Genomic DNA, 14,339 nt, shown 5'->3' on the forward strand with positions numbered 1-14,339 from the left:
GGAAAGCTGTAATTGACCTAATAAGTTCTAAGTGTCTAGCCTTGGGAGGCAGATGTTCAAACAACTAAGCAATGCAGTGGTGTTATCTTCAAGGGTTCCTGGTATAGCTCCCACCCTAGGTTAATTCTGACCTTCTGTCTTGCATAACCACTTCTAATATTACACATTTAGAGGCATTCTACTTTACTATCATGGTTTTATAAATGAGGATTCTGAAATGCTGATGAATCAAGTATCCAAAAATCATACAATTAATGACAAAAATGAAAAATAAACTTGGTGTACCTATGCTCACCTGCCAATCCAAGTGAATGATGCCATTGGCTACTTTTAAAGAATTTTCAGTAAGGCACTCTTCATAGCTTCCTTTTGTATCCCATTCAAGATTTTTCTTTCTGTCCAAACGTAACACTGCCAACGTTAATGAATATACCTACTCATACTTGTAATATATTTGATTAATACTTTTGACTCATTCAAGTATTAGCCATATGGTCAGTTCAAACGTTATTATCAAATTTTTTACAAACTAGAATTTTCCAAATATTTTTAGAATGCAATGAAAATCTACAAATTCAATGCAATGTTCCATAAGTAAGTAACACTGATATATTTCTCCAGACTAGACAGTTAAGTGTTTCTTAAAGGGTTATAAAAGGGCCAGGAGAAACAGAGATTTGAATTTTACATAAGGTCAGGGGTTTTAATTGCAAAATGAAGAGGGTAAAATGATTTTCTAAGCAAATGAGTCAAAGAAAACAGCCAAGAAGGAAGCGACTATAAGGCAACTAGGTGAAAAGAAGGCCAGAGGAAACAAGACAACTAACAGTAATTGTAAATACTTACCTGAACCTATCTAAGATGAAATGTGATCTATGGAAAACTATAGAGGTCTTGAACTATGATTTGTCAATTTAGAAAAACAATGAGACAAGTCTCAATCATTTTAGGAGGTTTATTTGCCAAAGTTAAGGACGAGTGCCCATGATACAACCTCAGGAAGTCTTGAGGGAGTCCAAGGTAGTCAGGGCACAGTGGGTTTTATGCGTTTTGGGAAGACATGAGATACCAATTAATAATATCTAAGAAGTGCATTGGTTCTATCCAGAAAGGTGGGGACAACTTGAGGCAGAGAGGGGGCTTAAAGGTCTCATATAAGTGGAAGACAAATGGTTGCATTTTTTTTTTTTTAGTTCCTGATAGGCCTTTCCAAAAGAGGCAATCAATGTGCATCTATCTCAGAGAGCAGAGAAATGACTTTGAATAGAATGAGAGACAGGTTTGCCCTGAGCAGTTCCCAGTTTGAAGGGGCCCAAAATAATTCCCTTTCACATTCCCCCTTCCCTTTTTAAAAAATCTTTAGGAGAAAGCATTTTAGGAGAACATGAGTCTCTGGTTTCAGGTTTCTTCCGATTTCTCATGGTTAGGACGGTTTATTACTAGATGGGTAGGTCCCAAAAGCTAATTGTTGGCAGATTGCGAAGTCTTCCATGCTCTATGAAGAGAAATTAGGAAGAGAAAGGGAGAAAAACAGCAAGAAACAAAAGAACAATCCTGGAAAAATTAATAAAGGCTATATTACTTTGAAGTCCATAAATCAGTAGGCAGGTATGAAAAGTGGCTGATGTATGAAAAAAAGTTGCTATTACTTTCATCTGAAGTTTAAGTTGTCTGACTTCAGTTTGCAGGGCTTTAAGAAAGCACAGCTTAGATTTTAGAGATCCAAATTAGGAACAATGGGTGAATAAAGAAAGAAAAAATTAAAAACATTTTTTTGAAGACTTGTAGCCAAGAAAAATTAGAATTTGGTCCAAAGTATAGAAAATAAAAATTGAAAAACACTGGTCAAGACTATAATCTAACAACGCATGTACTATACTTTTTGAAACATAATTTTTCTCTCTTCACTTTCCCATTTTTGCCAAATACAAATTATGGTAGGACTATTTTGCCTTATTTTACTTCGTCAAATTATTTGTATACAATGCAGTGAGAAGTTATTTTTAACACAGGCTTTTAAATTGTCTTTGGTGGAAACTTGTTCCATAGAAGAAATCTCAGATAAGATTTTTAAAGCTGAGCTTTAAAAAAATGGATTTGTGCCATCAAATATCTATGATGGATAAATTTCCTCTCCACTTGAGGTTTCAAGATAAACCTGGAGCTTCTGGGCCTTTCGGAAAGTGATATCTTTTACATACCGCAGGGCAGAAACCCTGAACAGGGACTCCATACATAAAATATGAGGTCAGTTTTTCCAAGGAAATTGTTGGTTTCATAAGTCAAGTTTGATTCCTTAAAGGAAAGCACACCATTTCAGTCAAAGCATTGGTAAGATAACCAGTTTCTCCAACTGTGCTCTGTTAAAAATGAAAGCCGATTTTTTTTTAAGATGGAGTCTCACTCTATCGTCCAGGCTGAGAGTTCAGTGACAAAATCTTGGCTCACCACAACCTCCGCCTCCTGGGTTCAAGCTTTCATCCTCCTGAGTAGCCAGCCTCAGCCTCCTGAGTAGCTGGGATTACAAGCATGCACCTCCCCAGGTGGCTAATTTTTGTATTTTTAGTAGAGATGAGGTTTCACCATGTTGATCAGGCTGGTCTTGAACTCCTGACTTCCTGATCCGCTCACCTAGGCCTCCCGAAGTACTGGGATTACCGGCGTGAGCCACTGCATCTGGCCATTGGAAAACAGATTTTTATTATAATTGTATTTTCCATAAATTAAGAATACTCATAAATAGTTTCCAAATTCTGGAGAAATCAGGCAGAGAAATAAAATATGCTCTACGTTTTGTTCATAAAAGTATACTAAATCGTTAAAAGCTATCAGTAGCTCAAGAGACAAAATAAGACTCTGAAAAACAAAACAAAGGAACAGCAAGCATTTTAAGTAAAAAGTCAAAAAGATGAGTTCAGTACATGCAGTTAATTCCCGTTCTGCTTAATACTCATGAACATTTTAGCTCACCATGAGTCATGAAGTTTTTCCTCTTTGTTACCATCTCTAAAGTTATCAAAGCCTGCATTTAAGAGCACCTGTTATAATTTTATAGCTGATTATAAAACCACCTTCTAAAGAGGACCAAAACATGACAACAATTGTCCATGGATGATAATAAATTTTAGGGCAGCCATAGTCAAAGGCACAATTGACAAGGAAATGTGTTACCTTGATGGCATACAATAATTTTAATATAAAAATTATTATTATTATTGATAATGTACACTGTCATATCAGAATTAAGGCGTTTCCCATAATTCTGAAGCACATACCAATAGCATATTTATAAAAATACAGCCCAAAGAAAACCAAACACCATTTCATATTTGATAATCCTTCCTGTATAATTTTTATACCAAATAAGCCAAATTATGTCATTTTTGGACTTTAGGAAAGCTAATATCTTAAAGGATTAATTAGGTTAGAAGAAGACATAATTGATAATTTGATTTCAGAAAGACTGTCAAATATCAAAGGTTTAAAACATTTGATATTATGAAATAGGATTAAGGATCATTATAAAGTCATTCATTTAACAAAAGTGATAACTCAAGAATTAAAAAAAAAAAGGAACACCTTCATTCTTTGAGAGAGGAGACTTAATTTTCCAAATAAGAAGCCCTACTAAAAACAGCATAAAGCCAATTATATTAGTTATTCAGAATTTTGTAAATCTATAAAATTTAATATTTATCATAAAATATAAGTTCCATAAGCCTTTTTATAATCTCTCTGACCTTTAATTAAGGAGTTGGTTAATGCTTCAAGAAAATCTTGTTAATCTGACACAGGAGTCCATATGCTGGTTTTGCATTAGTGTGCCTTTGACATTCATGATTAATTTATAGAGAAACTGAATTTATTTTGTCTCTTAAAATCAGCCATTACAATTGCACATACTCATCTCTTCCTCAATAGTCCCTAGGCCTTGAGGAGTTGAATGGCCTTTAATTTCTAGCCCTATGTCTCAAGAATGCATTTTATTTTTATTTTATTTTGTTTCTTTTTTTTCTTTTGAGTTGTATAATTACTTTATCATATAATACAATGTAATAGTCATAGAAATAAAGTGCACAATAAATGTAATGTACTTGAATCATTCCCAAACCATCCCCTCCCCTTTCACCCCTCCCCTGCCAAACCTGTCCCTGGTACCAAAAATGTTGGGGACTACTGTTGAAAATAACAGAATTTTCTTTCTTTCTTTCTTTCTTTCTTTCTTTCTTTCTTTCCTTTATTTCATTCATTTTTTTTTTAATCGAGATGGAGTTTCAGTCTGTCACTCAGACTGGAGTGCAGTGGCATGATCTCAGCTCACTGCAACCTCCGCTGCCCAGGTTCAAGTGATTCTCATGCTTCAGCCTCCCAAGTAGCTGGAACTACAGGCGTATCCCACGACACCAGCTAATTTTTTTTTATTTTTAGTAAAGATGGGTTTCACCACGTTGGCCAGGCTGATCTCAAACTCCTGACCTTAGGTGATCCACCCACCTCAGCCTCCCAAAATCCTGGAATTATAGGCATGAGTTCCTGTGCCTGGCCAGGAATGCATTTTATTTTGATTGGCATCTTCTCTGGGGCCTGAAGATAAGTCTTTAATTGCTGTCAGTGTTTAAGATTTAGTAGGACTTAGTGCCCTTTTTAGAACCAGAAGTCAAAGCCCTGTAACTTAATGTCACAAAGACTTTAAAAGCACATACAGAAAGATACATGAATGTAATAACTTTAATTTTAAAACAAACATTTTTTATCTGTTTTTTTCTAAACAAACCAAAACTTAATAATAATATGACAACTTGATCATATTAAAGTTTATTATTATTATTTATAAAGATAGGGTTTCACCATGTTGGTCAGGCTGGTCATAAACTCCCGACCTCAGGTGATCTACCCGCCTTGGCCTCCAAAGTACTTGGATTACAGGCGTGAGCCACCATGCCCGGCCTAAAGTTTTTTTTAAATAAATTCTTACTGTGACTTACACCAATTATTCATGACATGCTTTGGACTCTGGTTTGTCCTGAACATATTCTCTTTATTTATTTCTTTTTTTTTTTTTTGAGACAGAGACTCACTCTCTCACCCAGGCTGGAGCACAATGGTGTGATCTCAGTTCACTGCAACCTCTGCCTCCTGGGTTTGAACCATTCTCCCAGTTCAGCCTCCCAAGTAGTTGGGATTAAAGGTGCTCATCACCACACCCATCTAATTTTTTGTATTTTTAGTAGAGATGGAATGTTGCCATGTTGGTCAGGCTGGTCTCAAACTCCTGACCTCAGGTGATCTGTCTGCGTTTGCCGCCCACAATGCTGGGATTATAGGTGTGAGCCACTGCTCCTGGCCACATATTCTGTTTCATAAATAACCAGTCATTTTATTTTAGGAATAAATCTACCATACAAGATTCTTTCTCATATAAACTTATTTCTCTTTAAGCTGCTTTACCACAAAAAAACCCTCTTTATTCTTGTAACTTTCTTTACATCTTTTTTTATTGTCCTGTTCTCTTTACCTTGTTTTATACATAACCTTTAAATAAGCTTTGAATTAGACAAAATTTATTTACCTTTTTAAAGAAAGGACACACTTTTTTAGCAAGAACGTTTTTCTATAATATATATTTATTGAAAAAATATCCAAACAATGAAATATCTACTATTAAATATAATGTTATATTCTAAATTATGACAAGTTTGTCTACAAGTATTTATCCCTTACCTAATTATTTAATTTTAATTGTTCATCTGGTTATTTATGAAAACTGTGATAGTCATGATTTAAAATTGTGAAACTGCCATTGCAAAAGTATATGTGAGGCAGTGAAAAAGATATCACCTAACTGACTCCATCTTGTTTCTAACCTCCAAGCTGTCCTTGTCCATTCCTGGACTTTGGGAGGAGCTAATTTATAGTTTGGCTTTGAAACCATGACAGTAACAGTCTATTCCCAAACAAACCTCCTTACTCCCTGTAGACTAGACTGCCTAAAGCCACAGGATTAGAAGTTATGGTAATCTTACAAAATTTAAGATGCAGCTATTTTTATTAAACCAATATCAATGTCTTATTTATTAAAAATTATACAAGCAGTGATCATTCTGTTTGAGTCTGGGTTTATAGTTTTGTAACCCCTATGTCAATTTTGAAACATTATAGCATTTGGCAGGGATAAGTTTGAGATTGTCTGATTAATAAATATAAAAAAAAGTATGTTGGCAATTCTTAAGACATTTCCGATATTACTTTACCAGTAATTTTCAAGCTAGCTTTTTTTTTATTAAAGATTTTACTTAAGTTACATAAACTTGAAAAAGCATTTGACTAGTTTTTCATTTTTCCTGATAAAAGATTTGATTTAAACGCTTTTATTTTTCTTTAAGCCAATTAATTAGAGCTTTTTTATGTATTTTCAGTAGTGAAACATTGTGTACACAACATATAAATACATAGACATATTAGGTATGCAGATGGAAGTACATTTTATAGATTCACGAAGAAAGATCCTTTTGTTATTTTTGTTTCCTGTCTTAGACTTTTAGATTCTCAATAACCTGTTTTACAACCCTAGGTACTAGTAGTTAGCTAAATAGTCTTAAATTTGCGTATTAAAGGAAACAACTCAGGTGAAAATAAAACAGCAAAATTTATATCATAAGGTACAGAGAGAAAAAGTATGGTGGTGCTAGAGAGAGATGCTTTTATTTAACTTTAAGCCAAATCTAACCTAAAATTATAGAAATATATCATAGTATTGTATAAGGAGACCGATTCTATTTAGATAGAAACTATTTACATTTTAACTGGATCTCTAAGCTCTGGGCAGAGCTCACATTGAATCCTGGGTCTCCAAAAAAAAGTAGAATTATTTTGAAGTTAGATCACGTGATGCTTTTACAGTGCACTTAAAATTTTTTTTTTAACCAAGACATTTCTGGGTGTCTAAACTACACTATTCCTTAAAAACCCAAGAGTAGTCTCTGTTGCAATAACTATTTGAATCAAAAAATCAGGGGAAAACAGAATTCAGTCAACTGAAGAAAAAAAATTTTTTTTTGCTCAAAAAAAAAACCACAACAAAATCTTAGGAGAGAAAACAAACAAAAATCCCCAAAACCTGAAGGTCTTTTAAATATAAACATGCACACATGTATGCATAAACAAGACACATCTTGGATGTTAGCCTTTTAATTAAGTCGACTTTGAACCATTGAGCTCCTTTAAAAAAATGTATTTTTAGATCTCCTTACCATATTTCAGCTAGGACAAAATGCTGCTATTTCAGAAGTACAGTCGTTGCTCTTTCACTTTTGATCTGGCTGGCAAAAAGTTGGCTTTGTTATGTAAATAAAATCCCTTTGTAGTCAAAATCAAATATCTTTCTTTTCTTTTCTTTTCTTTTTTCCGTTTGATGGCTGTTTTCTTCCCACTTCAGAGGCCTTGTTCTCCAACATTTCCAGTTCCCATTTGGATTTGACCAAGTCGGGACGTCTGTCAGACCCGAAATGTGCTGCTAGCAGACCTACCGTTTCAAAGCTGTTATCCCTGAACGAGTCTAGTTCACCTGTGTTGCAGCTACCTGGCACAGTGTGTCAGGGGCTCAAGTGCAGGAGGAGTCAGCTCCTAATATGCACCTACCAACTGATATTAGCCCATCAGTATGTTCCTCTGAGGTGGATACTTATTTACAGCCACTTCATGTCTTAGGGAGCGTTCCTTCCAAACACCCTCATATGATTCTCAGTTGCCTGAAAATGCTCCAGAAGGCTTAAGGGAGCAAGGTGCTCTATTTCTTTGGAGTGGAAAATTCCATACTCTTGCGCTAGAGTGTTCTGAGTTGGTCACATCCAATGAGGGAAAGAGCCAAAACACACACACAAACCCAACAAGATAGAAACAAACAATGAAACTGTTAAGCAGAATTAACAACGATCACACAAATTTTATGATTTCTGAGTGCGCTAAGTGTAAGCAGTAATTAACACCAGCTGGTTGTTAATGCTAACTTTAGTTGTTTGAAAAGAATTCGCAAGACAGAATCCCAAAACAGTTTTCTTACCTAGTGATGGGGCCAAAGCTGAAAACTGCTCTCTGCCGATGCAGAAGCAGGCAGGCTTGTCTTCCTTGATGGAAGCAAGTGGCAACTCTCACAAAAAAAAGAGTTTTTTTTAACAGTGAATGAACCTCAGACCCCCAGCTGAAAAACGCTGGAAGATCAGGGATCCCTGGAGGAAAGAGGTCCTGGACTTCAGCAATCATCCAACTGGTTTGGGCTATAAGGTGCCCAAGCTGGTACGAAGCACCCATAGGCTAGCTGCTGCAGGTCAGGTCCCCTTTACTCAGGATCCCTTCGTAGTGACCAGATGTCAATTGAGAAAAATGATGAGACAGGTCTCAATTATTTCAGGACTGCCCTGAGCAGTTCCCAGCTTGAAGGGACCCAAAATATTTTCCTTTAGCAGATTCAACTAGTGAAGTATGTCTTAGATATTTAATTCTCATATACTTTACACAAAAAGAGATTGAAATATGACATAAAATATTTAGGATTAGTCTAATGCTATCATAAGATGATAAAACGAAATCCTAAACTTGTATAGAACTGATATGGTCAATTTGCAATTTGAACAAAAATGTATTTTTGTTTCAGGAGGCATTCACTGATAGCCCAGCTCTTGGTTTCGTTGATGCTGGGATCATCTTTGTTATCCACTCACCAAGGAAGGTGCCACAATTTGATGGATTAGGCTTGTTGTCACCTGTGGGAATGCACACAAGGGTAACTATCCGCCAAGTGAAGGTAAATACTCCAGAGAAATTGAGCCTGAGGGAATTAGGTGGGGTGGTGAATGCATGAAACATATAAATAATACTTTTCACTAGAAATTCCACTCTCCCATGCCTGTAGAGCACCACTGAAATTCCAAAATTGTATTTCAGATTATTTTCCTTTATCTGAAGGTACATGTTCAGTAGAAACAAACTATGTAAGTGAAAGCTGGGAAGCCTATCAAATCAAAGTAACTGTACGTTTTAGCAGAAGTGGAAAGGGTCTGTAAGTATAAAGAGGCACCTAAGTTGCTGAGCTGTGATTCTTCAATGAGACTATCTGGGAAGGAGAAAATTAGTGGGAAAAGCAGGAAACTTGGAGTCAGGTGAGACTGGCCCGTTTCTGTTTGCCGGCCACTTATTTGCTCAGTAACTTCTTTGATTAGCTTCCTGAATTTGCATCTCCTCACTGCACAAACGGGGCAGGGGTAATGTTTTCCTTTCATAGTAATGAAGTTTAAGTGAAGTACCATAAAGAAAGCACTTACCATTGATAGACACAGGAGACAGCCAAAGGTCCCCGGTGAAATCCCGCCTTCAAGCCTGAAACAGCTTGAAGCCTGACAGACTGGACTGTTTGTCCCAGATGAAGCCTGCCCTTTCCCGACTGATTTTTTCTGAATAATGCCCACCTGCACACTGGGAGGAAGGGGTGGAGGCTTGGGAAGTTTGCACCGTTTGCAGTGGGGAGAAGCCTGCCTTCTCCTGTTCCTGTGTGGTGACCTGAGATTCCATCGGTGAGGTGGGAAACCTACCAGCAGGACTCTCTCTTACTTAGCTGAGAGTTATTTTTCCTTTTTCCATTTCACCCAATAAATTCCATTTTACTCACCCTTCTGTGTGTCCACGAGCCTCATCTTTTCTGGTCGTGTGACAAGGACCCTGTTTTAGCTGAACTAAGGAGAAAGTTCTGCAATACTATATGTCACCCGGCACATAACAGTTGCTCATTCAAGGATGTTTTAAAAATGTGATTTTGGTTGCTGTTTTGTAGGTGAGCTGATTACTACACTAATATAACATTTACATAAATGATCATTCTTTTCCTTATATTAGTTGATTTTTAGCATACTCAGTGTGTCTGACTTTATTAATTCACATTTAGAATATATATTTAAGGACCACTATTATACTTAGCTTCGGGGAATTTCAGGTCAATATGTTGCAGGAATTCAAGCTGAGAAATGCAGAGAGACCAAGAGACACAAGAACATTTCTTTTTTTTTTTCTTTTATATATAAAGACGGGGTTTCACCATGTTGGTCAGGCTGGTCTTGAACTCCCAACTTCAGGTGATCCGCCCGCCTTGGCCTCCAAAGTGCTTGGATTACAGGCATGATCTTTATTGGAGCTCCGGCTGACGGTGGCCTCACTGCCTGTAATGGCCGCCAGCCTTGAACAAAGAGAACGCATTACTTTTATGCAATTTGAGGCATGAGAAAACAAGGCAGGAAACATGTTTCTGACATAGACAGTTAATCAGGTTTTACTACCTTGGGCTTTGGGGGTTATTTAACTCTATAGCCTTGCAGCAAAGGTAGGGGGTCAAAAGGTTGAGGAGAACACCCAAGGAGTTCCGAACAACAGAATTGCAGAAGTATGTGCAGGCGCCCTAAAGATATGCTCTGGTGCTCTTATCTATGCAGAGAGAGGGTCTCTTAGTTGGGCTAAGCTGGAAGGGGTTACTTATTTTTGCTTACTATGATTTTTCCTAATGACCTAGTCCTAATGTTAACTATTACTTATTCAATTGCAAGTCTGTCTTTAATTTTATTTTCCCCTTCAAAGCTTTCTTCAAAAGGATTTTATTACTAGAAAGCTTTTCTCTTTTTCTGTTCTTTTTTTTTTTTTTTGAGACTTTCTTTACAATTCACACGATGACAGGATGAAGCGGTCAGCCTGTCATTGAGGTGTTACTGTTCATTTGCTCCAGTGCAAAGCTAGCTTGCCAGTGTACCTTCTCCTGCTGTCATCTGTTTTTGGACATCCTGACTGCGGGAATAGGCAAACTCCTTTGTCTCCTGTTGGTCTCTCTGCGGCTGTGTCTGTCCTAGGTCACCCCCCTTTCTGGGGGGTCTTACCTGGCATTGACTAACCAGCCATCCATCTGGGGCCTTAAGGGCGCATAGTATTATTGTTGAAGGCTTTTGCTTAGTGTGGAAGACAAGACTGGAGCTGGGTTATACTTTAACAAGCTGCTTCATTAGGTTACAACACTTAATGGTTAAACTTAATGATTTGGCCTAAAGCTCTTTACCTGTGCATCTGGACCTCATATGATTCAGAAACAGAACAAAAGAAGGCAGAGTATGAGGAAGGAAAATACCCTTAGAGGAGTTTTACATTGGTACTATAGTCACCTGTCTCTTCACCATGTCAGTTCTCTTCTTCTGAGGACAAGGGCTGATATTTAGTTAAAGCCATTATTTGGGTGGTAGTGTGCCTAGGCACTACTGCCTCAATGGCTGATCATATACTTCTAAATAAAAGAGTAAGAGACAAGGAAGTATGAAGCATCCATTCAATATAAGAGCCACACTTCCTATAAGGGTTTTTAAAGCCACTGAAAGATGAAAATCATTCACCAAAAAGAGAGTCCAGAGACCATCCTTTCCAGGTTTGGACTAAGATATGGTCTAGTATTTGTATCCTAGCGGTGATTTCCTGTCCTCGCTATCAATTTCTAAATAGCAGTTAGTGAGGTTAAACTTTGACAAACTCCTCCTTCTGAGGCCAGGAGATAGTCTAGTGCTAGCCTATTCCAGTGTATTGCATTTCTCATCTCTGTATGACTAGCAAGTCTAAAGTCTAAAACTCTGGATGATTCATTGGTTATGACTGCCTGTAACCTAATCATGTGGTTTATCATATAGACGGGAGTGTGATATCCCCACATTCCATCCTGTGCCCAAGTAGCTGGACCATAATAATCAATTATTCTTTCTGGGGGCCAGTCTGTGTCTTTCCAGTTCCCAATTTGTATATCCATTTTTGAGCTTACTGCCCACTTACTTCTATTTTTGAATTCATCATAAATGGGGTATCCTAAAACTTCTTTGTGTTTTAGGGGGAGCAAGAAAAATGACGGCCTAATAATTCGCAACACACAAGCTCCTGTCCATTTTTCTGGCAGCTGCTGATAAGCCCGTTGACCACAAATCCAATAAAGGCCCACGAGTGCCTGCCAAGCATTTGGTGCCTCTAGTTGGTAGCAGGAATGGTTCAAAGATGGAAACCTGGAAAATGGGTTAAATCTAGGTGGTTTGGAACTGCGCTTACCCTGTTTGTTTCTCTCTGTCATAGGGTCTTCCCTATAGTTTCATTGTAATACTGCTATCCTAGACATGCTAGTCCCCCTACTGGGCTAGTGTAGATGGCTCCCCAATGGGCAACACAGTACCTTCCCATGATGGAAGCCTTTAGAAGCCAGGTACTGGACTTGGTAGATGACAGCTCTGTAGAGTTTGAGGCAGGAAGGGTTAAGCTGTAATTATCTTGGGGTAGCAATTCCTTTGCCTCCCAAGACCACTGGTTCCCCATGTTAGTTTCTCCACATAGGTAATATGAGGTAAACCCCAGATTTCCTGCTATATTTTCAGCTAACTAATAGGTTTTTAGTAGCAGAGGGTGGCTCAGGAATTGCTTGTTTAAAATGTTCATTAAGTGACTTAAAAACTCAAAATTGCCGTTGGGATTGATGAGCTCAGGTCTTTTTGACAATATAGAAAAACAATACCTTCTTGTGCCCATTCATTAAGATATATAAGGTTTAACCTTCTTTTTTTCAGCATTTTCTTATCTACCTTAGAAAAATTGCTATACCCAACTGGTTCCTCAATGCCTGTGGTCCAAATACGCGAGTTTGGGTCTAAAATAGTGAAATTTACGTGATTGTAGATTTTCCCTTCATCTCCGACTTCACAGTTGTCATAATCATACCAGGGTATGGCATTCCTAATCCAAAATGCACCTATGATTTTTCTAAAATTTGGGGTTAACAAGATTGGGCTACAACTATCTTCTGATTTTTAAGAAGTGTTTGCATTATTTGACAAGCATCTAAGTATGAGGATATGCTTCCTTGGTGAGAAGGGGATACCCAAGGTATGTCATAGGGGATTCCATTTTTTGATCCTCCATGGAGCTCAAACCAAGTTCTGGATAGAAGTTTAGGATCATAGCATACATAAGGCTGTTCCTCACCAGAGTCACAAATTGAATAGGTAGTTTTACTCTATATGCAGGTTTCTAGGGTGGGTCCCTGTACACTCATAATGGGTTTGCTATATAACAGTTTTAACGTGTGTGCTCCCTATCCATGTAGTATGGGTGCACACAGGGCATTCATTCAAAACATCCCCCCTTACTAAGTTTGCCATAAAGGCTAACATGAGCAAAACAGAAAGCAACATTTTTACACTAGGCATGGGCAAGGAATGTCCTTCAAGGAACAGCAGCAATGACAGCATGACAGCAGAACAGCAAATATTGCTAGCATAGTATCAAGTGTTAAGATTTCAGTCCACATTTACTTATCCAATAAAGACTCCTCAAGCTTCGGCCATGTGTTGACTAGTCAGCTTCCAGTTGTGTGACTAGAGCAGGGCTTGATGAGTCCTCAGATTCGTCACATTTGAAACGGAACTGGGTTGGTCTTGGTCCTGGTTTTTGTTGACATTGTGCCTCAAAGTCAGCCTGGTGGGGTGCTCTGGATCTGGTCTGCTAGTCCACTTGTCTTGGGCTGTCGCTGGCTTTAATCAGCTGTGATCGATCCAGGGCGTAACTTCAGCAACCTTAACAACAGTAAGGGTAGACGGGATTACAATAAAGGGCCCGTCTTACGTGGGTCCGAGTGTGGTTGGGTTCCATTTCTTAACCCAAACAGCCTTCTGGTTTAAATGAGGTATTCTTTCTTGCACCCAGCTCTGCACCTGGTTCATGGCCACACCTAATGCTTGTATTTGTTTTTTTTATGTTAATTCCCCTATCTCTTTGAGGTCACCCTTTATTTGGGTAATAAGGGGAGGTGGTCTCTTGAACAGAATTTCATAAACTGAAAAGCCAGCTTGTCTGTTGGGGTGCACCTGACTCAGAGTAGAAACATGGGCAAAACCTGATCCCAGTGTAAATGAGTCTCTTGGCAGAATTCCTTTACCAGCTATTTTAATGTCCTATTCATCTGCTTTACCTTCCCTGAGCTCTGCGGGCAGTAGGCAGTGTGTAATTTCCAATAAATTTTTAGTAATCAAGAAAGACTCTGGACAATTTTGGCTATAAATGCTGGCCCACTGTCAGACCCAAGAGTCATGGGCAGCCCAAATCTAGGAATAATGTCTTTTAATAATGCTCTAGTGGTGGGGCACAGTGGCTCATGCCTATAATCCCAGAGTTTTGGGAGGCCGAGGCAGATGGATCATGAGGTCAGGAGTTCAAGACCAGACTGGCCAACATGGTGAAACCCTGTCTCTACCAAAAAAATACAAAAATTAGTTGGGCATGATGGCTTGTGC

At 38.1% G+C, this 14,339-nt stretch overlaps 1 protein-coding gene and 1 long non-coding RNA gene across 2 annotated transcripts in view; one reads left to right on the forward strand and one right to left on the reverse strand.

The window, feature by feature from the left end:
• ASIC5 (acid sensing ion channel subunit family member 5) overlaps window positions 1–14,339 on the forward strand; it is a 46,688-nt gene that overhangs the window by 15,831 nt on the left and 16,518 nt on the right. The window contains exon 5 of the mRNA XM_002745297.7: window positions 8,651–8,800. Coding sequence (XP_002745343.3) covers window positions 8,651–8,800 — 150 coding nt within the window. The remainder of the gene's footprint in view (window positions 1–8,650; window positions 8,801–14,339) is intronic.
• On the reverse strand, window positions 942–7,763 carry LOC128931548 (uncharacterized). Its single transcript, XR_008480022.2, has 2 exons — window positions 7,251–7,763; window positions 942–2,676 (listed from the first exon to the last, which is right to left on the reverse strand). It is a non-coding gene; the product is annotated as an uncharacterized LOC128931548 (long non-coding RNA).

The sequence above is a fragment of the Callithrix jacchus genome, chromosome 3 (genome assembly GCF_049354715.1).
Source record: "Callithrix jacchus isolate 240 chromosome 3, calJac240_pri, whole genome shotgun sequence".
Classification (NCBI taxonomy): domain Eukaryota; kingdom Metazoa; phylum Chordata; class Mammalia; order Primates; family Cebidae; genus Callithrix; species Callithrix jacchus.